General features: G+C 36.9%; 2 protein-coding genes across 3 annotated transcripts in view; both read left to right on the top strand.

The window, feature by feature from the left end:
- Positions 1-163: 163 nt before the first annotated feature.
- On the top strand, positions 164-23,979 carry LOC140169268 (uncharacterized). The gene is made up of 25 exons (XM_072192525.1): positions 164-191; positions 2,356-2,409; positions 6,286-6,429; positions 6,622-6,765; positions 7,205-7,348; positions 7,670-7,813; positions 7,906-8,049; positions 8,356-8,499; positions 8,938-9,081; positions 9,403-9,546; positions 9,639-9,782; positions 10,288-10,421; positions 11,196-11,277; positions 11,364-11,507; positions 11,831-11,974; positions 12,061-12,204; positions 12,643-12,786; positions 13,111-13,254; positions 13,347-13,490; positions 13,734-13,877; positions 14,122-14,265; positions 14,524-14,667; positions 15,156-15,299; positions 17,901-18,586; positions 23,886-23,979. Exons 1-24 carry the CDS (start codon positions 164-166, stop codon positions 18,446-18,448), a joined length of 3,582 nt encoding a protein of 1,193 aa, XP_072048626.1. The 3' UTR covers positions 18,449-18,586; positions 23,886-23,979.
- The window catches only part of LOC140169820 (cholinesterase-like), a 46,898-nt gene continuing 40,840 nt past the window's right edge, over positions 21,733-27,790 (top strand). For both annotated transcript variants that reach the window (XM_072193123.1, XM_072193122.1), the window contains exons 1-5: positions 21,733-24,082; positions 24,808-24,967; positions 25,711-25,788; positions 26,281-26,399; positions 27,615-27,782. In XM_072193123.1, coding sequence (XP_072049224.1) covers positions 23,729-24,082; positions 24,808-24,967; positions 25,711-25,788; positions 26,281-26,399; positions 27,615-27,782 — 879 coding nt within the window. In that variant the 5' untranslated portion in view covers positions 21,733-23,728. The remainder of the gene's footprint in view (positions 24,083-24,807; positions 24,968-25,710; positions 25,789-26,280; positions 26,400-27,614; positions 27,783-27,790) is intronic.

Below are 27,790 nucleotides of genomic sequence, written 5' to 3'. Positions count from 1 at the left end.
AGACTATATGGTTAGTAGACATACCGGTTATTAGACCAAACAATATTAGACTAAACAATATTAGACTAAATGGACATTAGACTATATGATTATTAGACTAAGTGGCAATTGGCCTTTCTGGTAATAGACCAATCGAATATAGACTAAGCGGGAATTAGACGAAATGGTATTAGACCAAATGGCAATAGACCGTATTTTACACGCTTTACCCGTCTGAAATTCTACATTAGCTGTTCTACTCGATATCAACTGATCTCTATGGGTATCTTCTATCCAGTCATGGGACAATAAGTACCATGATGGTACTTATTGTCCCATTGTCATGGGACAATAAGTACCATCATTCCCCACGCTATAATATCCTTATTTCAGTGCGCCTTCTGAAACTTGGAGTATCTCAGCTATGGATCCAAACTCATTAAAGAGGTGGAGTGCTCAAAACTCATCTTTATCCAGCTTAGTATTGTTGCTTATTTTGGTATTATTTGATTTAATTGTTGCTTTGTATATTTGCTTGAAATGTTTATGTAGGCTTATATGTTTTCTTGTAAGGCGCCCATGCTTTGTGGAGCGCTACAGAAATGTTTTTTAATAATAATAATAATAATAATAATAATAATAATAATAATAATAATAATAATAATAATAATAATAATAATAACACTAATAATAATAATAATAATAATAATAATAATAACACTAATAATAATAATAATAATAATAATAATAATAACACTAATAATAATAATAATAATAATAATAACACTAATAATAATAATGATGATGATAATAATAATAATAATAATAATAATAATAATAATAATAATAATAATAATAATAATAATAATAATAATAATAATAATAATAATAATAATAATAATAATACAAAGTATAGGCGACATTTTTGATTGTTTGCTAAAAATACCTAAAATCATTCGACGTTCCCTGTATGTTTGGCTGTATAGAAAACAAAATCTAATCTAATAATCAAGTTTGATATCAATATCACTTGAAGTATTCTTATAAATGTAAACATAACAATCTCTGGGCCAAATCCACCCTCCTACCTCTAATCCATAGCCCCAGCCAGGGTGATTGGTGCATGTCCTTATAATGTTCAATTATAAACGTCATTATATTGTTATATGTGACCCCTCGGCACAACTGAGCCCGGATGTCGCCAGTGCCACTATTGAGATATGCTCCATCGAACTTAACAATAAACAATAGGAAACAAAGGATTTATTGACTGTTTTATTGATTTTTCACTACTTAAATGTCAAGTACTATAGACATGAAATACATCATTTTAAAGCTAATTTCAAGCAGAATATTTTGGTTGAATATCTCAAAAATGATGATTGGCGACTTCAGGGCTCAGTTGTGCCGAGGGGTCACATATTTGATACCAAGGTATACCTATGGGTCTTCAGAGATTCCAAAATATAAAGTACAAACATTGCCCACATAATGTCCCTATGACGTCATAATGTGAGCGCGCCCATACTTGTAGACGTGGATTATATTTCAAAAATATTCATCCAGAATTGCCGCAAATTAAGTTTGTTGTTTTGAATATCCCGTAACACGGTAGGGCCTATGTTATACTGTTCGCCGATCGGACTAGCCGTGCAATAGAACGTACGGAATATAACAAAAATGCACGGTGCATATAACGAAAATGCACGGCGCATATAACCAAATTCCACGGTAGTGACGTAGGCCGTAAAATAGTTTATTTATTGAATGACATGTGACCAACAATCAACCAGTCAAATGACAAGGATCAACTTAGGTGTTATATAAATCGCTAATAAATACAGCAATGATAGGTAGATAGCCTACATCCTCGTCTCTTTGACGGACCTTTCAACTTTCATACAGCATATTGGAGTTCATGGAGCTCGTGGAGTAGTTGTAGTAAATCCTGTGGTAGTGGAACTAAGATTAGAACGAGGACATGTTCTGTAAGGCCGTATAAAATTAATGTTTTGGTTCTCGTCCAGAGGATTTTCATGAATTGATGAGGGAGGAGGTGTTTTTTTTTTTTTTTTTCCAATGTAAAATTAGCATTGTCAGTAGTTTTCGGTCTTCTCCAACAGTGCTCGAGGAAACGATGAGGCCTTTTTTTTTTTTCAAATGTGAGATTCTGAGGATAAACCCCTAGAGTACCACAAAAAGACTTGGAAGTGATGCTTGTTCTCTAATAAACTTATTTATATGTATGAAGATTTCATAAATCATTCCAAAGTCTAAAAATTGAAAAATCTAAAAAAAAAAAAAAAAATCTGACAAATCCCAGAAATTGAGGAGGAGGGACGAGAACCAAAATATTAATTTTACACGGCCTAACAGGGGATTGTAGTGGATCGTCGAGTTGGTCAGATAATTGCAACACGCAAACATGTCGTGAGTATAATAAAACCATTTATCATTATGTGAATCTAACTTGCTTATTTTAATCAAATGGTGAAAGAGTAAGAAATTTTAATATAATTTAATCAGTGACATACCCATGCAAGTGATACCAATTACACACGTGCATTTTTATTACCCATTTTTGGTCAGTAAACAAATACCATTACCAAAATCCCAGTGTCTGTAATAAATCAAATATTTAATGCCTGGGTGTCTTTTATTATTATTATTCTTATTCTTATTCTTATTATTCTTATTATTCTTATTATTCTTATTCTTATTATTCTTCTTCTTGTTCTTCTTCTTCTTGTTCTTGTTCTTCTTCTTCTTCTTCTTGTTCTTCTTATTATTATTATCATTATTATTAATTATTATTATTATTATTATTATTATTATTATTATTATTATTATTATTATTATTATTATTATTATTATTATTATTATTATTATTATAAGTAGTAGTGGTATTATTAGTAGTAGTAGTAGTAGTAGTAGTTGTACTAGTAGTAGTAGTATAATTTGACTCTTCTACGCTATATGTACTGCATTGCGGATGTAAACTGTTGAATTCCGCACCATTTGTAGAACTTATGTATATTTTTACTATGACACCGATCATGTATGTATGTTGATGTTTTTAAAACAAAGTGTTTATCAAACAATCGTTTTCCTCGATTACCATCCGAGACCTGGAATCAATTACGCACAATTAACATCGATGCAAACGCAACCATGTACTGGTTTAAAACAAGAAAAGGTCGATAAATGTCGTCAAGAGTGCAAGAACTTACGAAAATCCCTTTTGTAGAAATGCATCTTGGGAAGTCGAAACTCATGCTGGACATCCCAGCAAACACAAAACGTTTTCGACATCATTCGCAAAAGGTTACAAAAGGTTGTCAGAAACGTTTAAATGTCGGGTTATATAAAGGGTACATTAATGGTATAAAACGTTTTCATAACATTAAATAACATATGTTCGTAATTTACTGCACAGCAAACACAAATGTTTTACAGAAAACATTTAAATGTCGGGTTATATAAAGGGTATAAAAACGTCTTAATAACATTCCAAAAACATTTTTGAAAACTTGGTACAAATCATTCTAAACAGAATGTTATAAAAAAAAAAAAAAAATATTTTGCAAAAAATGTTTGCCCAAAATATTTACAATAACGTTTTTAAAATGTTTTTTACGACCTTTATATAACCCGACATTTAAATGTTATTAAAACGTTTTGTAAAAACACATTTTAAGAACATTTCTGTGTTTGCTGGGTGCAAATATTTTAGCATAATGTTATTTAAGGGAGGTGTAATGAGCGAACCATGGTTTGGATTCCAGAGGGAGGGTGTCTGTAAGAGGCACAGCCATCAGAAAATGAATAACTGAGATCGCGCGCCAAATAAACTTACTGCAGTAATTTTCCAAGTCTTTAAAAAAATAGGCATAGTTGGTAATCGAACCCGGCACCTTCCGGTTCTGAATCAACGGATAGTATCACTAAGCCAACTTCCTATCTGCACTAAAACCTGTGATATTAATTCTTGATAATGCTTAACGGAAAAAGTCAATACTAATAACGATGTCATTCAAAATCAAATAGAAGTCCCAGAACTAAAGTAGCAATCGATAAATCTGCTCACTCAATCATCAAATAATCAATCGAAAAATAAATAAATAAATAAATAAATAAATAAATAAATAAATAAATAAATAAATAAATAAATAAATAAATAAATAAGTAAAATAAATAAATAAATAAATAAATAAATAAATAAATAAATAAATAAATAAATAAATAAATAAATAATACCAAAAGAAATTATAAATTAGTTTTTCTAGGCCCTACGCTGGAAAAATAAAGCAGCATAAGAAAAGTGACAGACGCACGGTTTCGAACAGGCGACGCTCAGAACAGCAACTAAGAAACCACAACGCCTTAGACCGCTCGGCCATAGAAGCACACAGTCTACTCAATGTCAAATATTAACCTTTAACGTTACGCAATATTGGCACATGACACGGGCACATGTCTGCGGGTAAAGATACTGCATGATAGAAAGGCGCACAAAGGGTCTATCCCTGAAGTTAATGGTCATTGACATGTCGTCGGCTGTATTCCATAGTGGCGTATAGTGATTTTTGGTCATTTTTTTGAAAATTGGCACATATGTTTTTAATGATGTTCTCTTTCATTTTTTCTAAGTCTCATTAGTCATAATTAGCTAATTAATTCGTAATTAATTAATTAAATGTGGCGTACAGTTACAAAGTTAACTTTTGTGTTTGCCAAAGTGGCGTAGCGACAATACGCCACTTTTTATACACATTTTATAATTATGAAATATCGGCAAAATGAAAAAAATCGTATGTCATAGTGGCGTACACGTATCGGACCTATACGCCACTATGGAATACGAACGACGAAAAGTAACGCCATAGGGATTACACGCGACCGAGGTGGCGTACGGTTAACGTTAGGTTAGGGTATTGCGTTTTGTTCGTTTTCCATAGTGACGTATAGTTTTATTTTCAGTTTGCCAGCAATAGTATGTATTTATTTCTTTTGAAAAATATATAACAATAAAATCTATTTAGTTTACTACAGAGATTTCACATCATTTACAAAATATAATGAATGTCTGATTTACACAACTCGATTTTAAATTGACATTTCTTCAAACCCGATTTTCTCGAAAAGTTGTTTATTCGCGGCGCCCCACTATACGCCACTATGGAATACGGACGACGATGTAACCAATTCTTTGTATACCAGCTACAGTCAACCTATGCGGGAAGTATAAAACCATAGTCGCCACTCGTGCACTTGTTTGAGTCCACGGGTATTCCGAAAACAGCCTTCAACCCTGAATTCAGAGGTCGATTTTGGGTTGTTACATGCAAATACAAACTAATTATAGCATGAAAAACCCACCAAGAGGACTACGATACTTATTCTGAGCCAATCTACATTCTGTTATTTACCAAAGCCGATGATCAAAGTAAAATTATAAAAGGAGCAAGACCAGATATTAACGTTAAATCACGGTAAGCCTAAAATCGCATCGAAAACGCCAAAATGCAGTCACAAAATGTATAATATTACTAAATCACCACAACGAATTGTAACGTAGGTATGCAGAAAAGAGTTGTATTAGCAATAACAAAGTATGTGCAAAAAGATTTGTCTTTGTGACATGTCGCTTTTTTGAAATATCACCCAAAATATGAAATTTTGGAAAAACGCCCTAAAATTTAAAACAAACACGAACCTTCCAAAATAAATATATATTAGCACTCGGCGGCCCAGTCACTACCTGTCGCTGTGATTTGGGGTAACTCGTTGCTTCCCTTTTCCAGATACCTGTACTTCAAGGTCGCTCATACCCCATGCCTTAAGTGTTGACAAAATATTTGGCCAAAAATGTTTGCAAAAATAGTTTACAATGACATTCGAAATCATTTAAAAAATATTGTTGTAGTGTGTTTTCATACAAAACGTTTTAAAATGATTTCATGACCTTTATGTAACCCGACATTTTAAAGTTATTAAAACCCAAAATATAAATTATTTCAAACGTTTTTAAAACGTTTTTGTGTTTGCTGGGATGTTAACCATAATAAATCTGATCGAAATCAAGCCTGCTTTCCCTGAATCCCACAAGTCATTGCAACAACCTCCAATCGATGTCCTTGATGGCGTTAAAGCTATCGAGACCATCTCCCAAAGAAATGCATGCCGGCAATGTAGCATTTATATATATATATCTACATCAATGTTCTATAACTGGAGCAAATAGACGCAACTATAATAAGTTGATACGTCCTCATTTCTTTGACGAACCTTTCCACTTTTATATAGCATATTGGAGTTCATGGAGTTCATGGGGCAGTTGTAGTAAATCATGTGGTAGTGGAACTAAGACTAGAACCAGGACGTGTTCTGTAACAGGGGCTTGTAGTGGGTCATCGAGAGATTCACATGATTGCAACACACAAAGCTGTCGTGAGTATTATACAGCAAACAACAACTTGCTTCATCTGTACACGTCCTTAAAAAAACGTCAATTGCAGATCAAGCCATGAAGCAGCCACTCCACGGCTATGGAATTTCAGTCATGATCATATTATACCACTAATAAATTCGGCATTAACAAGTAGATATTGACGGACCTTTCAACTTTCAACTTTTATACAGCGTATTGGAGTTCATGGAGCTCATGGAGTAGTTGTAATCAATCCTGTGGTAGTGGAACTAAGACTAGAACCAGGACGTGTTCTGTAACAGGGGCTTGTAGTGGATCGTCGAGTGAGTTAAATAATTGCAACACGGAAATATGTCGTGAGTATAATAAAACCATGTCATTATGTGAATTTCACTTACTTATTTTAATCAGATGGTGAAAGAGCAATAATTAATAGTCTACTTGAATCAGTGAGAGCCCCAAGCAGGTGTGACACCTGCGAATTGGCATCAATAATGGGGGTCGCTCAAAAAATTGCACATATACCTTGTGATTATCCAGTGTCTGTGGTTGGTAATTAATTATTAATATTATGATAAATACAACTTCAGATCTGGATCCCGATATTATTAGCATTACTTTAGACAACATCCAAAATACTGACAGTGGTTTAGCCACTACCGCTTTGTTCTTAATGGTACAACTTAAATGCATCTACTTGTAATGTTCTATATAATGTATAATTGCACGCATAAATGCAACAGCAATAATTAGATACATCTTCCCTCTTTGACTGAACTTTCAACTTTCATACAGCATATTGGAGTCAATGGAGCTCATGGAGTAGTTGTAGTCAATCCTGTGGTAATGGAACTAAGACTAGAACCAGGACGTGTTCTGTAACAGGGGCTTGTAGTGGATCATCGAGTGGGTCAAATAATTGCAACACAGAGATATGTCGTGAGTATAATAATGTAATTTATCGCGGAATTAATTCCACTGATGTCTACAGTTTAAATTGTGAAAGAGCAGAATTTACGTTATACTTAGATCAGTCCCAAATAGGCGGGACACTGCAAATTGATATCAATATCAATGAAAAGAGCCTGTCATAGTTAGTACCTATTATATATCAAATTCAAAAGATGACTGCAATGGTAATACATGTATGAGTTAGTGTACACATTTGAATAGAATATAACTAATATTGAAAAAGAGAAACATACCAAGAACAATCACAGAATTGATGTGTCTTTGCCATTCACTCTAACTTTTGTTTAGCATATTGGAATATGTGGAGCTCATGGAGTCCTTGTAGTCGTTCATGCGATGGTGGAACTAAGACTCGAAGCAGGAGTTGTTCTGCTAGTGGAGGATGTAGTGGATCAGCGAGTGATTCAGATGATTGCAATGCGCAAAGATGTCGTGAGTGTGATAATAATCATATTATATCACTAATAAATTCGGCAATAACAAGTAGATATTAACGGACCTTTCAACTTTCAACTTTTATACAGCGTATTGGAGTTCATGGAGCTCATGGAGTAGTTGTAGTCAATCCTGTGGTAGTGGAACTAAGACTAGAACCAGGACCTGTTCTGTAACAGGGGCTTGTAGTGGATCGTCGAGTGGGTCAAATAATTGCAACACGGAAATATGTCGTGAGTATAATAAAACCATATCATTATGTAAATTTCACTTACTTATTTTAATCAGATGGTGAAAGAGCAATAATTAATAGTCTACTTGAATCAGTGAGAGCCCCAAGCAGGTGTGATACCTGCGAATTGGTATCAATAATGGGGGTCGCTCAAAAATTGCACATATACCTTGTGATTGAATAAATGCAACAGTAAGCAGCCACTCCACGGCTATGGAATTTCACTCATGATCATATTATATCACTAATAAATTCGGCATTAACAAGTAGATATTGACGGACCTTTCAACTTTCAACTTTTATACAGCGTATTGGAGTTCATGGAGCTCATGGAGTAGTTGTAGTCAATCCTGTGGTAGTGGAACTAAGACTAGAACCAGGACCTGTTCTGTAACAGGGGCTTGTAGTGGATCGTCGAGTGGGTCAAATAATTGCAACACGGAAATATGTCGTGAGTATAATAAAACCATATCATTATGTAAATTTCACTTACTTATTTTAATCAGATGGTGAAAGAGCAATAATTAATAGTCTACTTGAATCAGTGAGAGCCCCAAGCAGGTGTGACACCTGCGAATTGGCATCAATAATGGGGGTCGCTCAAAAATTGCACATATACCTTGTGATTATCCAGTGTCTGTGGTTGGTAGTTAATTATTAATATTATGATAAATACAACTTCAGATCCGGGTCCCGATATTATTAGCATTACTTTAGACAACATCCAAAATACTGACAGTGGTTTAGCCACTACCGCTTTGTTCTTAATGGTACGACTTAAATGCATCTACTTGTAATGTTCTATATAATGTATAATTGCACGCATAAATGCAACAGCAATACTTAGATACATCTTCCCTCTTTGGCTGAACTTTCAACTTTCATACAGCATATTGGAGTCAATGGAGCTCATGGAGTAGTTGTAGTCAATCCTGTGGTAATGGAACTAAGACTAGAACCAGGACGTGTTCTGTAACAGGGGCTTGTAGTGGATCATCGAGTGGGTCAAATAATTGCAACACAGAGATATGTCGTGAGTATAATAATGTAATTTATCGCGGAATTAATTCCACTGATGTCTACAGTTTAAATTGTGAAAGAGCAGAATTTACGTTATACTTAGATCAGTCCCAAATAGGCGGGACACTGCAAATTGATATCAATATCAATGAAAAGAGCCTGTCATAGTTAGTACCTATTATATATCAAATTCAAAAGATGACTGCAATGGTAATACATGTATGAGTTAGTGTACACATTTGAATAGAATATAACTAATATTGAAAAAGAGAAACATACCAAGAACAATCACAGAATTGATGTGTCTTTGCCATTCACTCTAACTTTTGTTTAGCATATTGGAATATGTGGAGCTCATGGAGTCCTTGTAGTCGTTCATGCGATGGTGGAACTAAGACTCGAAGCAGGAGTTGTTCTGCTAGTGGAGGATGTAGTGGATCAGCGAGTGATTCAGATGATTGCAATGCGCAAAGATGTCGTGAGTATGATAATAATCATATTATATCACTAATAAATTCGGCAATAACAAGTAGATATTAACGGACCTTTCAACTTTCAACTTTTATACAGCGTATTGGAGTTCATGGAGCTCATGGAGTAGTTGTAGTCAATCCTGTGGTAGTGGAACTAAGACTAGAACCAGGACCTGTTCTGTAACAGGGGCTTGTAGTGGATCGTCGAGTGGGTCAAATAATTGCAACACGGAAATATGTCGTGAGTATAATAAAACCATATCATTATGTAAATTTCACTTACTTATTTTAATCAGATGGTGAAAGAGCAATAATTAATAGTCTACTTGAATCAGTGAGAGCCCCAAGCAGGTGTGACACCTGCGAATTGGTATCAATAATGGGGGTCGCTCAAAAATTGCACATATACCTTGTGATTGAATAAATGCAACAGTAAGCAGCCACTCCACGGCTATGGAATTTCACTCATGATCATATTATATCACTAATAAATTCGGCATTAACAAGTAGATATTGACGGACCTTTCAACTTTCAACTTTTATACAGCGTATTGGAGTTCATGGAGCTCATGGAGTAGTTGTAGTCAATCCTGTGGTAGTGGAACTAAGACTAGAACCAGGACCTGTTCTGTAACAGGGGCTTGTAGTGGATCGTCGAGTGGGTCAAATAATTGCAACACGGAAATATGTCGTGAGTATAATAAAACCATATCATTATGTAAATTTCACTTACTTATTTTAATCAGATGGTGAAAGAGCAATAATTAATAGTCTACTTGAATCAGTGAGAGCCCCAAGCAGGTGTGACACCTGCGAATTGGCATCAATAATGGGGTCGCTCAAAATTGCATATATACCTTGTGATTATCCAGTGTCTGTGGTTGGTAGTTAATTATTAATATTATGATAAATACAACTTCAGATCCGGATCCCGATATTATTAGCATTACTTTAGACAACATCCAAAATACTGACAGTGGTTTAGCCACTACCGCTTTGTTCTTAATGGTCGACTTAAATGCATCTACTTGTAATGTTCTATATAATGTATAATTGCACGCATAAATGCAACAGCAATAATTAGATACATCTTCCTCTTTGGCTGAACTTTCAACTTTCATACAGCATATTGGAGTCAATGGAGCTCATGGAGTAGTTGTAGTCAATCCTGTGGTAATGGAACTAAGACTAGAACCAGGACGTGTTCTGTAACAGGGGCTTGTAGTGGATCATCGAGTGGGTCAAATAATTGCAACACAGAGATATGTCGTGAGTATAATAATGTAATTTATCGTGGAATTAATTCCACTGACGTCTACAGTTTAAATTGTGAAAGAGCAGAAATTTACGTTATACTTAGATCAGTCCCAAATATGCGGGACACTGCAAATTGATATCAATATCAATAGAAAGAGCCTGTCATAGTTAGTACCTATTATATATCAAATTCAAAAAGATGACTGCAATGGTAATACATGTATGAGTTAGTGTACACATTTGAATAGAATATAACTAATATCGAAAAAGAGAAACATACCAAGAACAATCACAGAATTGATGTGTCTTTGCCATTCACTCTAACTTTTGTTTAGCATATTGGAATATGTGGAGCTCATGGAGTCCTTGTAGTCGTTCATGCGATGGTGGAACTTAGACTCGAAGCAGGAGTTGTTCTGCTAGTGGAGGATGTAGTGGATCAGCGAGGGATTCAGATGATTGCAATGCGCAAAGATGTCGTGAGTATAATCATATTATACCACTAATAAATTCGGCAATAACAAGTAGATATTAACGGACCTTTCAACTTGCAACTTTTATACAGCGTATTGGAGTTCATGGAGCTCATGGAGTAGTTGTAGTCAATCCTGTGATAGTGGAACTAAGACTAGAACCAGGAGGTGTTCTGTAACAGGGGCTTGTAGTGGATCGTCGAGTGGGTCAAATAATTGCAACACAGAGATATGTCGTGAGTATAATAATGTAATTTATCGTGGAATTAATTCCACTGACGTCTACAGTTTAAATTGTGAAAGAGCAGAAATTTACGTTATACTTAGATCAGTCCCAAATATGCGGGGCATTGCAAATTGATATCAATATCAATAGAAAGAGCCTGTCACAGTTAGTACCTATTATATATCAAATTCAAAAAGATTACTGCAATGGTAATACATGTATGAGTTAGTGTACACATTTGAATAGAATATAACTAATATCGAAAAAGAGAAACATACCAAGAACAATCACAGAATTGATGTGTCTTTGCCATTCACTCTAACTTTTGTTTAGCATATTGGAATATATGGAGCTCATGGAGTCCTTGTAGTCGTTCATGCGATGGTGGAACTAAGACTCGAAGCAGGAGTTGTTCTGCTAGTGGAGGATGTAGTGGATCAGCGAGGGATTCAGATGATTGCAATGCGCAAAGATGTCGTGAGTATGATAATATTATACCACTAATAAATTCGGCAATAACAAGTAGATATTAACGGACCTTTCAACTTCCAACTTTTATACAGCGTATTGGAGTTCATGGAGCTCATGGAGTAGATGTAGTCAATCCTGTGGTAGTGGAACTAAGACTAGAACCAGGACCTGTTCTGTAACAGGGGCTTGTAGTGGATCGTCGAGTGAGTCAAATAATTGCAACACGGAAATATGTCGTGAGTATAATAAAACCATGTCATTATGCGAATTTCGCTTACTTATTTTAATCAGATGGTGAAAGAGCAATAATTAATAGTCTACTTGAATCAGTGAGAGCCCCAAGCAGGTGTGACACCTGCGAATTGGCATCAATAATGGGGGTCGCTCAAAAATTGCACATATACCTTGTGATTATCCAGTGTCTGTGGTTGGTAATTAATTATTAATATTATGATAAATACAACTTCAGATCTGGATCCCGATATTATTAGCATTACTTTAGACAACTTCCAAAACAATGACAGTGGTTTACCCACTACCGCTTTGTTCTTAATGGTACAACTTAAATGCATCTACTTGTAATGTTCTATATAATGTATAATTGCACGAATAAATGCAACAGTAATAATTAGATACATCTTCCCTCTTTGACTGAACTTTCAACTTTCATACAGCATATTGGAGTCAATGGAGCTCATGGAGTAGTTGTAGTCAATCATGTGGTAATGGAACTAAGACTAGAACCAGGACGTGTTCTGTAACAGGGGCTTGTAGTGGATCATCGAGTGGGTCAAATAATTGCAACACAGAGATATGTCGTGAGTATAATAATGTAATTTATCGTGGAATTAATTCCACTGACGTCTACAGTTTAAATTGTGAAAGAGCAGAAATTTACGTTATACTTAGATCAGTCCCAAATAGGCGGGACACTGCAAATTGATATCAATATGAATGAAAAGAGCCTGTCATAGTTAGTACCTATTATATATCAAAAATCAAAAAGATGACTGCAATGGTAATACCTGTATGAGTTAGTGTACACATTTGAATAGAATATAACTAATATCGAAAAAGAGAAACATACCAAGAACAATCACAGAATTGATGTGTCTTTGCCATTCACTCTAACTTTTGTTTAGCATATTGGAATATGTGGAGCTCATGGAGTCCTTGTAGTCGTTCATGCGATGGTGGAACTAAGACTCGAAGCAGGAGTTGTTCTGCTAGTGGAGGATGTAGTGGATCAGCGAGTGATTCAGATTATTGCAATGCGCAAAGATGTCGTGAGTATGATAATAATCATATTATATCACTAATAAATTCGGCAATAACAAGTAGATATTAACGGACCTTTCAACTTTCAACTTTTATACAGCGTATTGGAGTTCATGGAGCTCATGGAGTAGTTGTAGTCAATCCTGTGGTAGTGGAACTAAGACTAGAACCAGGACGTGTTCTGTAACACGGGCATGTAATGGATCGTCGAGTGGGTCAAATAATTGCAACACGGAAATATGTCGTGAGTATAATAAAACCATGTCATTATGTGAATTTCACTTACTTATTTTAATCAGATGGTGAAAGAGCAATAAATTATAGTCTACTTGAATCAGTGAGAGCCCCAAGCAGGTGTGACACCTGCGAATTGGCATCAATAATGGGGGTCGCTCAAAATTGCACATATACCTTGTGATTGAATAAATGCAACAGTAATAATTAGATACATCTTCCCTCTTTGACTGAACTTTCAACTTTCATACAGCATATTGGCGTCAATGGAGCTCATGGAGTAGTTGTAGTCAATCCTGTGGTAGTGGAACTAAGACTAGAACCAGGACCTGTTCTGTAACAGGGGCTTGTAGTGGATCGTCGAGTGGGTCAAATAATTGCAACATGGAAATATGTCGTGAGTATAATAAAACCATATCATTATGTGAATTTCACTTACTTATTTTAATCACATGGTGAAAGAGCAATACATTATAGTCTACTTGAATCAGTGAGAGCCCCAAGCAGGTGTGACACCTGCGAATTGGCATCAATAATGGGGGGCGCTCAAAAATTGCACATATACCTTGTGATTGAATAAATGCAACAGTAATAATTAGATACATCTTCCCTCTTTGACTGAACTTTCAACCTTCATACAGCATATTGGAGTCAATGGAGCTCATGGAGTAGTTGTAGTCAATCATGTGGTAATGGAACTAAGACTAGAACCAGGACGTGTTCTGTAACAGGGGCTTGTAGTGGATCATCGAGTGGGTCAAATATTTGCAACACGCAAATATGCCGTGAGTATAAAAGTGTCATTCATCATTAATGTGTATTTCACTGACGTAGGTGAATGAGCAAGTATTTATGTATACTTTGAGTAGCGGGACACTGTGAATTGATATCAACATCCATATAAAGAGTCTGCCTTATTTAGTAACTGTTAAATATCAACTTCATATAATAAAACAAGAGAATAAAACACAATCAAACGAAACAAACCAAGAACAATCACAGAATTAAAGTATCCGTGTCATTTACTTTTACCTTTTGTTCAGCATATTGGTTACCATGGAGTTCATGGAGTCCTTGTAGTCGTTCATGTAATGGTGGAACTAAGACTAGAACCAGGAGTTGTTCTGCTAGTGGAGGATGTAGTGGATTAACGAATGATTCAGATGATTGTAATACGCAAAGCTGTCGTGAGTATGACATACAAGAATTATTAAGCATATAATATCACTATAATAAATTCATCTTTCCCTGAGAAACATTGCCTCGCCAGGTTGCGTTTTGCAAGCGCATGCAACATGGACTTTCTCCGAATTTGGCAGACTAAGCCCTAAATTGTTCACGGTGATTTTTATGAAAGATCAATGGAAAGTTTACTTTTACACACAATTTCCAACCGTTTTTTGAAAATTTATTTTAAATAATATGCAAATTACCTTTATTTTAATTAGAATTGATGGAAAAATACCCCTGATTGTTCATCCATTGATAATGTTATATAATTACTTACTTCTTCATTCTAAACCAAGAAAATAACGGTCTATTAAAGGATGCTCTATTTGAAATATGGCAAACCTTGCATTATGGGATACCATGTTGCCTCCGCAGACAACATGGGCTGATAATATGTACATAAATATATCTTCACCTCTTTGACGGACTTTTATCATTTATATAGCATATTGGAGATCATGGAGCTTATGGGGTACTTGTAGTCAATCCTGTGGTAGTGGAACTAAGACTAGAACCCGGACGTGTTCTGTAACAGGGGCATGTAATGGATCTTCTAGTGGGTCAGATAATTGCAACACGAAAACATGTCGTGAGTACGATAATACAATTCACAATTATGTAAATTTAACTGACATATCTTAAGCAGTCAATGTAGCTCATGGAGTTCATCAGAACCAGGATGTATTCAGATAGTGGATGATGTAGTGGATCATCAAGTGATTCACATGGTTGCTACAAGCAAAGTTCTCGTGAGTATGATATACCTTAAAGGTTCGCCTAATGGCGCACATTGGCTCCTTTGTCTTGGGGGTAAATTTCATGCACAAATAGAGAGCTCCCTCCTCTGAGAATCCCAACAAGAATTAAGGGTACGTGCACTTATTTGCTGGGGGAATTTTGATGGGAGAGAACTTTTAGTTTGTGTCTAAAATTCAAGGTTTGTCAAAGAGACCCATAGGACCATTATATGAATCTTTAGGGGTGGTGCAATAATGATGTGTACTCCCAAGCAATTTTTGGCACAGATATTTTGGGCACCGTTTCTTTACTTTTTTACTTTCATGGCCAGTTAGGACTAACTAAAGGATTAGGAATTAACTATGTTTCATTTGGCAAAACAGGATAATATTTTTTTAATCAAAAAAAATAGTGCTGTATTTTTCTGGAATGGGGAGTAGTACTCTATAGGTGTTTGTCTCAGCTTAGAGCAATACTGTACTCTTTTCAAGATCAGTTTATAATTCACGAGTTTGAGGTTTTTTCCAAGATTCAGGGGAGATGTCCCAGCACTCATATTATGATTTTCTAATAGAAGGGGTGGCATTTAAATGCTTAATGGACCCAATTGGGGTTCATTTTGGGTTTAAAAGAGACCAAAAGGAAGATGCAAATCGTAAGTGATATCACAATATTTTGTCGACTGAGCATGGGAGGGGAACTTACCACCATGACCCAGGTCGATAATCCATTACTGCTGGTAAAAGATGCGACGCGGAGGAGCTATTGGACGCGCACATATTTTGTCAACCATGCAAAATCACTAGTTCTAAAGACAACGTATCAACACGCCTGGCCAACATCATTTTAGGCCCAACAGTCTTAGTTTTACCCCCACCCCTCTCTGTCTCACATGGTATGAGAGACACATACTCTCAACCCTCTACCACGTCTCCCCTCACCTCTCCCCACCCTTCCATCCCTTCTCTCGTCTTCTCTCCCTCGTGTTCTTTCTTCCCCTTCTCTCCCCTTTCTCTCTCCCTTTATCTCTACATTTTTAGGGATCGTCAGGGGGTGTCGCACCCCACATCCACATGGCAATGGCCCTGATTTTAGTTCGTGGATCTCATGGAATTAAGACTAGAACTAGGACATGTTCGGTAACGGGGGCTTTTAATGAATCGTCGAGTGGGTCAGATAATTGCAAACATGTCGTGAGTATAATAATATAGTTCATCATTAGGGCTAGTAAATAACATGTATAACGCCCGCCCTCACCAATTAATGGACATTTTCCAATATCTTTGTTATTTTTCTTATTTGCTCCTTTAGTTTTTGTTGTTGTTGTTGTTGTTGTTGTTGTTGTTGTGGTGGTGGTGGTGGTGGTGGTGGTGGTGATGAAAAGACATGTTTAAAACTTATTGATTATCATTAATAAACTCAATGCAAACATTTTCTTCAAGCTAGGGGTATATTAGGGCCTCCCTGTTTTTATAATGTGTTGACGAAGCCTTTGCGTTAGTACATTTTTAACAAATTAACAAAAATGAAGGCCCCAATCATCAAATTCTGAGAAAATCCGGACGATATAGACGAATCCATCGAGCCAGGTGATGGACAGAATTCAGTTGGCCATTACTGGGTCCCGTCTGCACCCGTTACTGACCAATTGGGCGGATTAAATCCGCTAAAAAATCAATGTTGAATTGTATTGTGCTGTAATCTTTCATCATTCTTTTGTGTACGTGTAACACGGGTGATTGAATGCAGTTTAATATCCCCGCCAAGGCCACATCATTTCATATTTTAGGTGGGATAGACCAAAGGGGGACCCAGCTATGGCTGTCATTGAGGTGTAGGAATGCGTGAAAATAGATTCGTCTAAACATGTTATATATTTTACTTGGCCTTATGCGTTGTTAATACCCAGTGTATATAGATGGCAATTAAGGGGTTACTTCCGGTCAGTGATCAAATACCTTAAAAATCGCGGTGTCTATGGTTAAAGATTAATAGGGGGGATGGACACTGTATTTCTTAGTACAAATGTCCCACTTGGCATGGATGCTCCTTGGGGTGAGAGAAAAAGATTCATCCAAAGAGACACTTTGTCTCTATGTATAAAACCTCCTAATTATCATAAAATATGCTAATTAGTACCCAAAAAATGTGGCCATTTAGACCCTCAAATCCACGATGGCCACTGGTCGCCATTTTTTAAATATCAATTCTTACACATTTTGAATTATTAGAGCTACAAACCTGTATTACATATCGATGTGTAGTTATTTGTAGCTGAGAAACTCATTTCTGGCACTGTTTATGTGACTTGTAAAAGTTACAAGCGATTTCCAAGGACAGTGACTATATTGTAGATGAATGAACATCAAACTTTTTTTTATGAACATACCTTAATTTTTAGCACCACTGAGGACGCACTTTATATATGCATGCTTTTTATTATTATTTTCAGGTCACTGTGACGAAGAGAAGTCGCACATCACTGAAGCCCTATCTAAGTGTGGTTACCCCAAGTGGGCATTTGACAGGCTCAACAAACCTAAGGACAAAAGTAAACCGACAAAGGACGGTACGAACACCAACAAAGGACAAGTTGTTATCCCTTATGTCAAAGGCATCTCCGATGCCTTAAAACGTATTTACAGTTCATACGGAATAAGAGTGTGTTTTAAGCCAACGCGCACACTACGTCAACTGTTAGTTGCGCCTAAAGACAAAACGGACAAAAAGGACGTCACGGGTCCCGTATATCTGATTCCTTGTCAGGGTCAGACCACCCGGGGCCCCTGCTCGGAATCATACATAGGAGAGACAGGCAGGTCTCTAAAAACACGTTTCCTTGAGCATAGGGGGCCTAGCTCCACCTCGTCCGAGGTATCTCAGCACATACACATAGAATCCCCAGGACATCACGTGGACCTAGAGAAAGTGCAAAACCGCGGTACTTCGAAAGAGGAGTCAAAGAGGCCATTCACATCCGGGCCAACCAACCTTCTTTGAATAAGGACGGGGGGCGCTACAACTTAGCAAGAGTCTACGATCCAGTTCTGACGTCACAAGTCAAGAGTCGTCAAATCGATCAACGAAATGGATCAGTCTGCTGAAGAAGGTTGTAGTCTTAACAACCGAAAATTTCAGGTGAGCAACTTTATGTGTTGTGAACAAAAGTTCAATTCTTCATTTATAGGAAAGAACAATGTTTTCACTGATATGAAACAATATGGAGATATATTTCAAAATTTCCTGATATACAACCGTTTTTGAAAGTTTCCAAACTTTTTTGTGAAGTTTATTATTACGCGAAGAAGGAATAAATGTTTGACCCCATACAGTCAACTCAATTAAAAGTAGGTTACCTTGATTTATTGTCAATATCACGCGACAATTTATACATGGTTGTGTTTGATGCCACAATCAACTGAAATAAAAGTAGGTTACCTATTTCTTTTCAGGATCTATACTCTATTGTACACAAATCCATGCAGGTAGTCTCCCACGATGTACCTCTGCGTGGTTTGGAAACAAACGGCTCAGTTCACAAAACAGTAGGATTATGTAATAAATAATAAACGCCTCACCAGAAGAAAGTCTTCTCTTGTTTATTGGTCGTAAAATTATTTTTAACCAAGTGCTATGAATTTACCAAAATCTGATTAAACAAACTATTAAAGGTGGCCAAAATCGCCAAAAACGTAAACTTGGAAAGTTTTATTTAAATCGTTAATGACGAACATTTGGCATAGAAACACTATAGACACTTTGAAAAATGCTTTAATATGAAAGCTTAAATGTGCCACCTTACCTTTAGTAAGTACTTTTTAAGAGAGTTAATAAATATTTGAGTTAATAAGTGACACTATAAAATATGAAAAGCAGAATTTTGTTAAGTTAAAAACTGAAATGAGGTATGGGGCTGGCTGGGGGTGGCTACGGGGCGTTAGCTCAAGGACAATATTGTTCAAGGTTGCGCCGCAGGCCTATAAAGAAACAATGTTGCTCACAATACAATAGCAAACAAGCTTAAACTGTAAATTAGCCACCGATAGAGGGCAGGGCCTGAAGAATGAGGGAAATTATGGGGTAAAAATGTAAAATAAGTAGAAAATGTGAAATGGGTGACGGGCTTTCTCTAAGTATGCCTTAAAATGGATCATATAAACAAAATTAGGTGTTCACGATTTGTAAAATATATACAATTTAGCTAGAGAATGACTTGGATGATGATGATTATGATGATGAATTGTACATATGTTACAAATCGTGAACACCTAATTTTGTTTATATGATACATTTTAAGGCATGCGCAATAGAAAGATTAAAATGTATATATATTACATTTTAAGAAAAATCTGACTTCTGCACATTTCACTGAAGTGATGATGATGCTTATTTTGTATATTTAGCACGGCAGTAATTAGCGCACTCTGTGTTACATTAATATTGCTGTTGGCCAATTTTATACATTAAGGTTACTGTTGGTTAATGATACATTAAGGTTAGGGTTAGGGATAGTGGATTAGGGTTAGGACTAGTGGGTTAGGGTTAGTGGGTTAGGGTTAGGGTTAGGGTTAGGGTTAGGGTTAGGGTTAGGGGTTAGGATTAGGATTAGGGTTAGGGTTAGGGTTAGGGTTAGGGTTAGGGGTTAGGGGTTAGGGGTTAGGGTTAGTGGTTAGGGTTAGGGTTAGGGATTAGGGTTAGGGGTAGGAGATTAGGGTTAGGGTTAGGAGATTAGGGTTAGGGTTAGGAGGTTAGGGTTAAGGTTAGGGTTAGGGGTTAGGGTTAGGGTTAGTGGGTCAGGGTTAGGATTAGGCTACGGATTAGGGTTAGGGTTAGGGTGAGGGTTAGGGTTAGGGTCCCAGTATCAACAAAAACATAAATACAGAAGGGCTGGTATGCCCGAAGGTTAGGGTTAGGGCTAGTGTAACCTTAAGGGTGACGGGCTGTCTCTACTAGGTGACGGGCTGTCGATAACGAAAATGGTAAATTTTTTACCCCATAATTTCCCTCATTCTTCAGGCCCTGCCCTCTATCGGCGGCTAATTTACAGTTTAAGCTTGTTTGCTATTGTATTGGGAGCAACATTGTTTCTTTATAGGCCTGCGAGCGCAACCTTGAACAATATTGTCCTTGAGCTAACGCCCCGTAGCCACCCCAGCCAGCCCCATACCTCATTTCAGTTTTTAACTTAACAAAATTCTGCTTTTTATATTTTATAGTGTCACTTATTAACTCAAATATTAATTAACTCTCTTAAAAAGTACTTACTAAAGTGAATTTTGATCAACAGAGGGTGCTATTTACTGCCGTATAATTTGATGATGATGATGATGATGATGATCCTTGACTACTGCGCATCCATTCTTGCGCATGGTCTAATTTGTATCCTATATACATTTTAACTGCTTTGACCATTTGTATCATATGTACAAAATAAGAATGAGAATGGGTTAATGATAATAAAGGAGACTGGCAGAAAAAGTGATCCCGAGTGGTTAAGGCACAGGTCTCGTAAACCTGAGATTCTGGGTTTAATTCCCAGGCAGGATCACTTTTTCTGTTTGCCTCCTGTATTATTTACGACGGCGAATCTGGTAAAAATCTTGGTCATTTACGAAATCATTTTAGAAATCAAAGAGAGAGAGAGAGAAACTTAACAATGCAACTATTTATTGTTCTTTAATCTTTTATTATTATCGTTATTATTACTTTGCTAGCAATTAATATTTGTCAAAAATTGTTTCACTCAATCTGAGTCAAGATTAAATTAGATTCTTCGATCAAAATAAGTGGTGACCAAAACCAATTGGCCACTTGAGCAAAGCAATTATCTTCGTTACCGGTACCGCAAATCGTAGATGCACATTTGATTTTGTGGTAATATGGTTTTTAATGTTCCAATGGTACTGGTATAAATGAGTAATAATATTTGCAAGGACCGCTCGGCTCGGACTGCCTCAACTCGGACCATTTGCTTGGATCTATATGGATCGCATGCCTAGTAAAGAGAGCCTTATTGAAATGTGTTCAGAACGAGGCATGTGTGAGTCATATCCCTTGCTACGTCAGCTGGGCATTGATATTGCCAACTCGGTCGTTACTCACTGGGAACGGGAATGTGTTGTAGTTCCTTCACAAGCCACCAAAGGAGTTTTCCCGACTGGTGAGATTGATAAACATCAACACATGCATCATTACAGTCTTTTTTACATAGGGGTGGCATCAGCATCTTGTAACACTTCGCATCAAATCTAGCGGAGAAACAAGCAGCCATAATGCAGCAAAAGATTGGGTGACCACTGCCAGTGTCATACACTTAATGATTGAGCCTAAGGATGGAATTGCTCATGTTCCACCACTTCCATCACTGCCTACCACGCAGAGTGTTCAGATCCTCCCTCATTCATTTCAAAGTCCCATATGCTCACACTGCTGACAGAATCAGCAAACAGTACCCATTACAATGCGTCACTGTATAATGACCACCAAACGTGCCATTGAGTACTTCAATCCAGGAGAGACAACCGCCATGCTGGCTGATCAGCCACTGTACACACTTGCAAAGCGTCTGCAGTGGATGTTTTCAGATGCGTGGCAGACATTACTGAAGACAAGTACCTGATCATGCTTGCGGCCATGCCCACTGAAAAGATGATGTGGACAGTTTCAGGTGCCTGGTTGAAGTGCAGTTATAATAAACAGTGGTGTGGCTACTAGTGGGATACCACAATCCTTCATTGGTGCATCTAATATCTGCTGGACTTGATATGTGCAACAAGTATCATTCACAGCTCTCTACATTCTGATGAATAAGGTCTATACCTAATATGTTGAGTTGACGCACGTTACTGCTACTGGTCTTTCTCGATCCTCTCCTGCCGAATGCTGTCGCTCCTCAACCATCTCCAAGCAGATTCTGGCTCAAGTCAAATCCTCATTCAGCCAGCATGTCAAAAAGTCTCTCCTTACCCGTTTTTAATTTTATGTGCACCTTCATAGCCATCATAAGAGATAATCGGTTCTCGTTCACGCAAATGATGTGGTACACTCTGGGGATTCGCTGATCTTTTGCATACAGAGTTGTACATGATGGTGTGATTCTATGATAACACAGTCTTATATATAGTATGTATGTAGAAAATATTTCAATGTTGGAACAGCAGAGTCTGTTTCTGACATGTCTGAGGTGTTTGAGAAAGCGCCCGAAAACTGTCTGTACCAAATTAATCATGTCCGGCGAGGAGCTGTCCTTCATCTCCTGAATTGCTTCACTGGGATCTTCATTAAACACCAGATTCCAGCAACAAGACGACCTTTGTATGTTCTTGATGTCAGGAATGAACTTGACGATATCTTGTCGAAGAGGATAACCAAGAGATACAAGACGCTTATCACAAAATGTGATATAGCCATGGTTAAAACAGTGACATATGCTCGATGGTCTTCAATGTAACAAAGAAGTTCCTCGAAAGCTTGGGCTTTTATTATTTTGGCAGTCTGGCCTTCACTAGAACCAGTAACAACTATATCTGCCTTTGTGTAAAAGCTAATATGGGGGGTTTGAGAGGTTCACTGTAATGTGACATTGGGCATAGTGATTGGTCATTTCCTATTTCTACACCATAAAGCAGATGTTAGTCACTTTCAGTGTGGCTCAGGGATTTCTGCTGGCAAACCGTGTGGACACACCTCAAAGTGATATAGAAATTAATTTCTGCATTTCTAGGTTGTAATCCTAAAAGATCATTCCCGTCTGAACACTATTAATGTTAACATTGTACAATATTTGCCTCCTTTAGGATCAAATTAAGTTTTAAGGCTATGATTAGTATCAGTGTCATTAGGCTAAGGTTCGAGTTATAGTTATGATTATTGTCGGGTGATGGCCACTAAAATTGTATGGCTAAATTTAATGTTTTAAATTAAAGTGTTGGGTGAAACTTGGGTTGGGTCTGCTCTGGTTAAAATATTGTTTCAAATTCTCGACCTACTGGAGAACTGGCATAGTTTCTGTTATATCACAGTTGCTAAATGAGAAGTATGTATTTGAAAGATTAACTCGATAAGGATGTCTCTATCTTCTTTGTATATCTTTATCTATGACTGAAGTATGTTATCATAATGAAGTAAACACACACCCTGATATAGGCCTTGTATATATACTACATGAATTAATTCATTCTAATACTTGGTTTACTAGTCACTTGTGTCTCGTCAGCACACTATATTCCGCAAACCCAACCTGTTATATTAACGAAATTAAGTAGCCTAAGACAATACACAATGATAAAATCCGTTATAATTGTTGGCATTTTGTGTCAAATTCTCTTCGTCTTTAGTCAACCCACAGTAAGAGTTGAACAAGGGAAGATACTTGGAGAGGGCATTCGTTTTGAGAATGACTATCTCGATATCCAGAAAGACATTGATTTGTTTTTAGGAATACCGTATGCGGAACCTCCTGTTGGTGAGAGGCGTTTTAAAGCACCACTACCCAAGGCACCATGGAGTGAGGATGAAATATATAACGCTACATACTATCGAGACATATGTGTTCAAAAACGTAGCTTACAATCTTACGGTTTCACAACGAGTGAGGATTGTCTTTATCTTAATGTTTATGCACCCAATCCAAAGGTAAGTGTATCGAGTGTCGTTGGGCAAAAACAAATTTGCCAAGAGGCTACATTAGAGGTTTATTAATTTCCCATGTTCAGGGGCCACATAGGATGGTTTAAGTTCCTGCTCAACGACGATAAAAAGTATAAAGTGGTAGTAAGATCCTGGTTATTCTGGCCCTCTGGAGTGCGTCAGCCTATATCCACAGTGTTATTACTCTGTATAGAATACGGGCGGGACGATGTTCTCACATTGTCACTAGCATCACATACTGTTGTATCTAACGCTTTTGAATTTTCGAAATATATTGCATATATTATTATTGTTATGTACTACGAATACACCAAATTCGAAAACTAAACATGGTCTAATTAGTGGAATATTAATTATGTTCTTTTGTGTTTCATATACTATCGTCACTGTGTCGTATTTCAAACCACAGATATTGGAACACAATTTCGATCGCCATATTCTCACGTAAGCATTTTCACATAGTGTCGCATATGCGCTGTATTCCCTAAATCGGGACAAGATCACCCACAACTGGATTTCACATACTGGCGTATATCTAATTGCGAGGGACATGCTATTCTCTCATGATTGTTAACCTTGGACCCATTAAAACCAACAACTCCAAAGCCATAGTGTGAACGAACTCGATACATCTTTGCACGAAATAAATACGATATAAGCACTAGTATGTGTTTCCCATTGATTTCGAAGTAAATTCTTGTTACTTTCAGCCCACTAATGCATCAGTGATGGTCTTTATCCACGGAGGTGGCTTTATGACCGGAAGCGGATACTTTGGTTCCTATAGTGGAATACCTCTGTCAAGCGTGGGAGATGTCATCGTCGTGACTTTAAATTACAGACTGTCAGCTTTTGGCTATCTTACAACAGGTATATTACGCAACGAAATTGCCAGTGGCGTAGCAACCGGGGGGCGCCACCCTTAGGGGGCGCCGAATTGACCAATTCAGCCTCGATTCTTCGCCCCTCCAAGCGTTGACAGCCAAAATCCGTGCGCATTTCAGCATACAATCACTTTAAAGATTAATTTAAGACTGATATTCAACGTCATTATAATCAAATTAATTAGTGGTAGGCCCTATACGGTGCAATTTTCGTTGTTTTCAATTGTGCAGTTTTAAATTTTTTAAGGAATGGGGGGCGTCATTATGTATCCTTAGCCCTGGGCGCCACAACCCAATGGAAATTACTAGTCATTTGACGAATTTGAAATGCACTGCTAGTGCTAGCTGATAGTGCTTCCGTCCCACACGCTGCAATGTTTTCCATCAACTACTGCATAACAATAGTAACCGAAATGGTAACCTAAGCTTTATTTCTTTTGAAACCAATCCTCGGCATCCGATGTAGTACCATTGTGCACATCCCCCACAGCAATCTACATTCCTTGCATTTCACAATATTTCTTTGTTTACCATGATAATGTTACAATTATTTAAAAAAAGTAAATGTTATCCTAGACGGATACATTTCAAGCTATTTCATCACATCGCATCAAAGCTCCCATTGGGCGCCCCGTATTTATTTGAAGGATTAACGCACTAAAATGTAAAATATAGAGCGGGTTCGAAGAAATGTAGTGTCTTTAGTATTTTTATTTTTATTTTTTCCAGGTGACGAAGCGTCGCCCGGTAATTATGGAATGCTGGATCAAGTAGAAGCTCTCCGATGGGTTAAAACTAACATACAAGGTATAGTTTTATGTTTAGACTTTGTGATATCTTACAACAACGTACGAGACCCAATTATGTATATAAGACGCAGCAACAGTAAGTTTTGGCTGGGTAAAGGTCATGGCCGTCTGAGAACACATCTTCGCGAGATTTATCCAGAAAATTCCCAGTCTATTTTTCATTACGAATATTCTTAAACATTTTTGTGTGAGATGATATAAAATTGAAAATCTCATGAAAGTGTAATATTGATTTAGACAATAACGAACTTTCTGTCCTTCTAGCTCGATTTTCACAAGTAAGGTGTCAAATTAATGTAGACATCTTTTATTAAACATATTATTTCTGATTTTATTGAATATACAAATTACGAAGAACGGTGGCTTTTAACGCATCAGTTACTTTTTGTACCATTTATTCCTTTACATGGATAATGATCATGCATAGAAAGTTGCACTAGAATTGTATAACTTTTTCTCTTTCTCCTGTATAATGTATTTTTCTTTTCAGCCTTTGGTGGGGATCCCAATATGATTACCATATTTGGTGAAAGCGCAGGCGCAGCGAGTGTGTCTGCACACTTATTTTCTCCACTGAGTCGTGACCTTTTCAACCAAGCAATTCTAGAAGTAAGGACAAAATAGTATCAAATCAATAATGTTTGTGACAGTCTCGTCTGAAATCTCGCTAATTTTAGGCAAATTAATTGCGCATTCTTAAAGGTTAAATACCACTAAATATACACTGTCTTCAATGGGAAAATAGCTAATTTCGGGCAGTATTTTCTCATGTTCAGAACTCTCACAGTTAAACGCCACAAACATCAGGTAAAACTAGGGGACTTAAATGCCAAAATATCAAAAACCTCAATATATGTTGACCGGAGACTGTTCTTGTTTTAATGCACTGAACCGTAACGACCTTAAAATGGCAGTGTGCTCTCGAAGCTGAAAGTTACAATAAAGTAAGGCGCATATTTACTAAAAAGCGATGCCGTGCTGATAAAGTTTGGTAATTTTGAAACAAATATGTCATATAATGAGAGAAAATATACCATTTCGAAGCATCACAACCCAAAATGTACTTTTTTGGCTATAAACTTGGTCAATTTCAGTGATTTTAAAGCAGTCTTCTCAGATGCCTCACAAAGAAATAGTTCATCGTCGTATTATCGCCCAGGCATAATTAGTTGTATTTAAGCATTAGAACACAAAGTTTCAGTGCACTGTTACAACTACAAGGTGTATCAAAATAAAGTAAACAGTGTGAAAAATTACACTAGATTAAAAAGTATGAGAATGATCGCTGAATCAACACAACTGTACAATTTCTGGCTTGTGACAATCAATAAAGTCTATTCTTGTGAACCGAGTATAAATGCAGTTTTAAATCACCGTGGTAGCATGGCCCCCAACATCTCACGATCTTTAAAATTACATTACTGGATTCCTTCTTGTGAGGCTATCTGAAATTAAAGGTTTTCCTAAGTCCACCTGCAGACCAGAGACGCATAATTGCACATGTTTACATCCTCAGGCAGAACAGACTTCTCATTAGGCGTGGTGTGAACTTGATGCCATGTTAAGGAGAGCTGAAATCGGCATACAGAGAAATGGTGGCCATGTTTTAGGCTAAGACTGTCAATCACTGTAAAGAAAGTGGTTGTTTTGATTTTAATTTTTTTTTTAAATAGCCATTTAGTTCTTATTATTTGTCTAACGCCAGTGATTTTAAAGTTGTAGGAGGACAAGATGTTGATTCAGCTATCAAATATAGCATTTTGTTGTAGTAGTTGTTGATGTTGTTGTTGTGGTAAACTACTGATTTATTTTACATTACCACAGAGTGGAAGTATTTTTTCTCCATGGGCCTTTCACTACGATCTCGATGCTCAACGTGAAATGGCTTTCAAGGTTGGTGAAGAAGTCGGATGTCCCGCAACTAGCACTCATGAGCTGATATCATGTATGCGCCAAGTGGACGCCCAAGAAATCGACGCGGCTGCAAACAAGGTATGTTG

The sequence above is a fragment of the Amphiura filiformis genome, chromosome 14, assembly GCF_039555335.1.
Source record: "Amphiura filiformis chromosome 14, Afil_fr2py, whole genome shotgun sequence".
In the NCBI taxonomy this organism is placed as follows: Eukaryota; Metazoa; Echinodermata; class Ophiuroidea; order Amphilepidida; family Amphiuridae; genus Amphiura; species Amphiura filiformis.
Note: the sequence above shows the minus strand (reverse complement) of the source record. Positions and strands in the feature narration are given on the sequence as shown.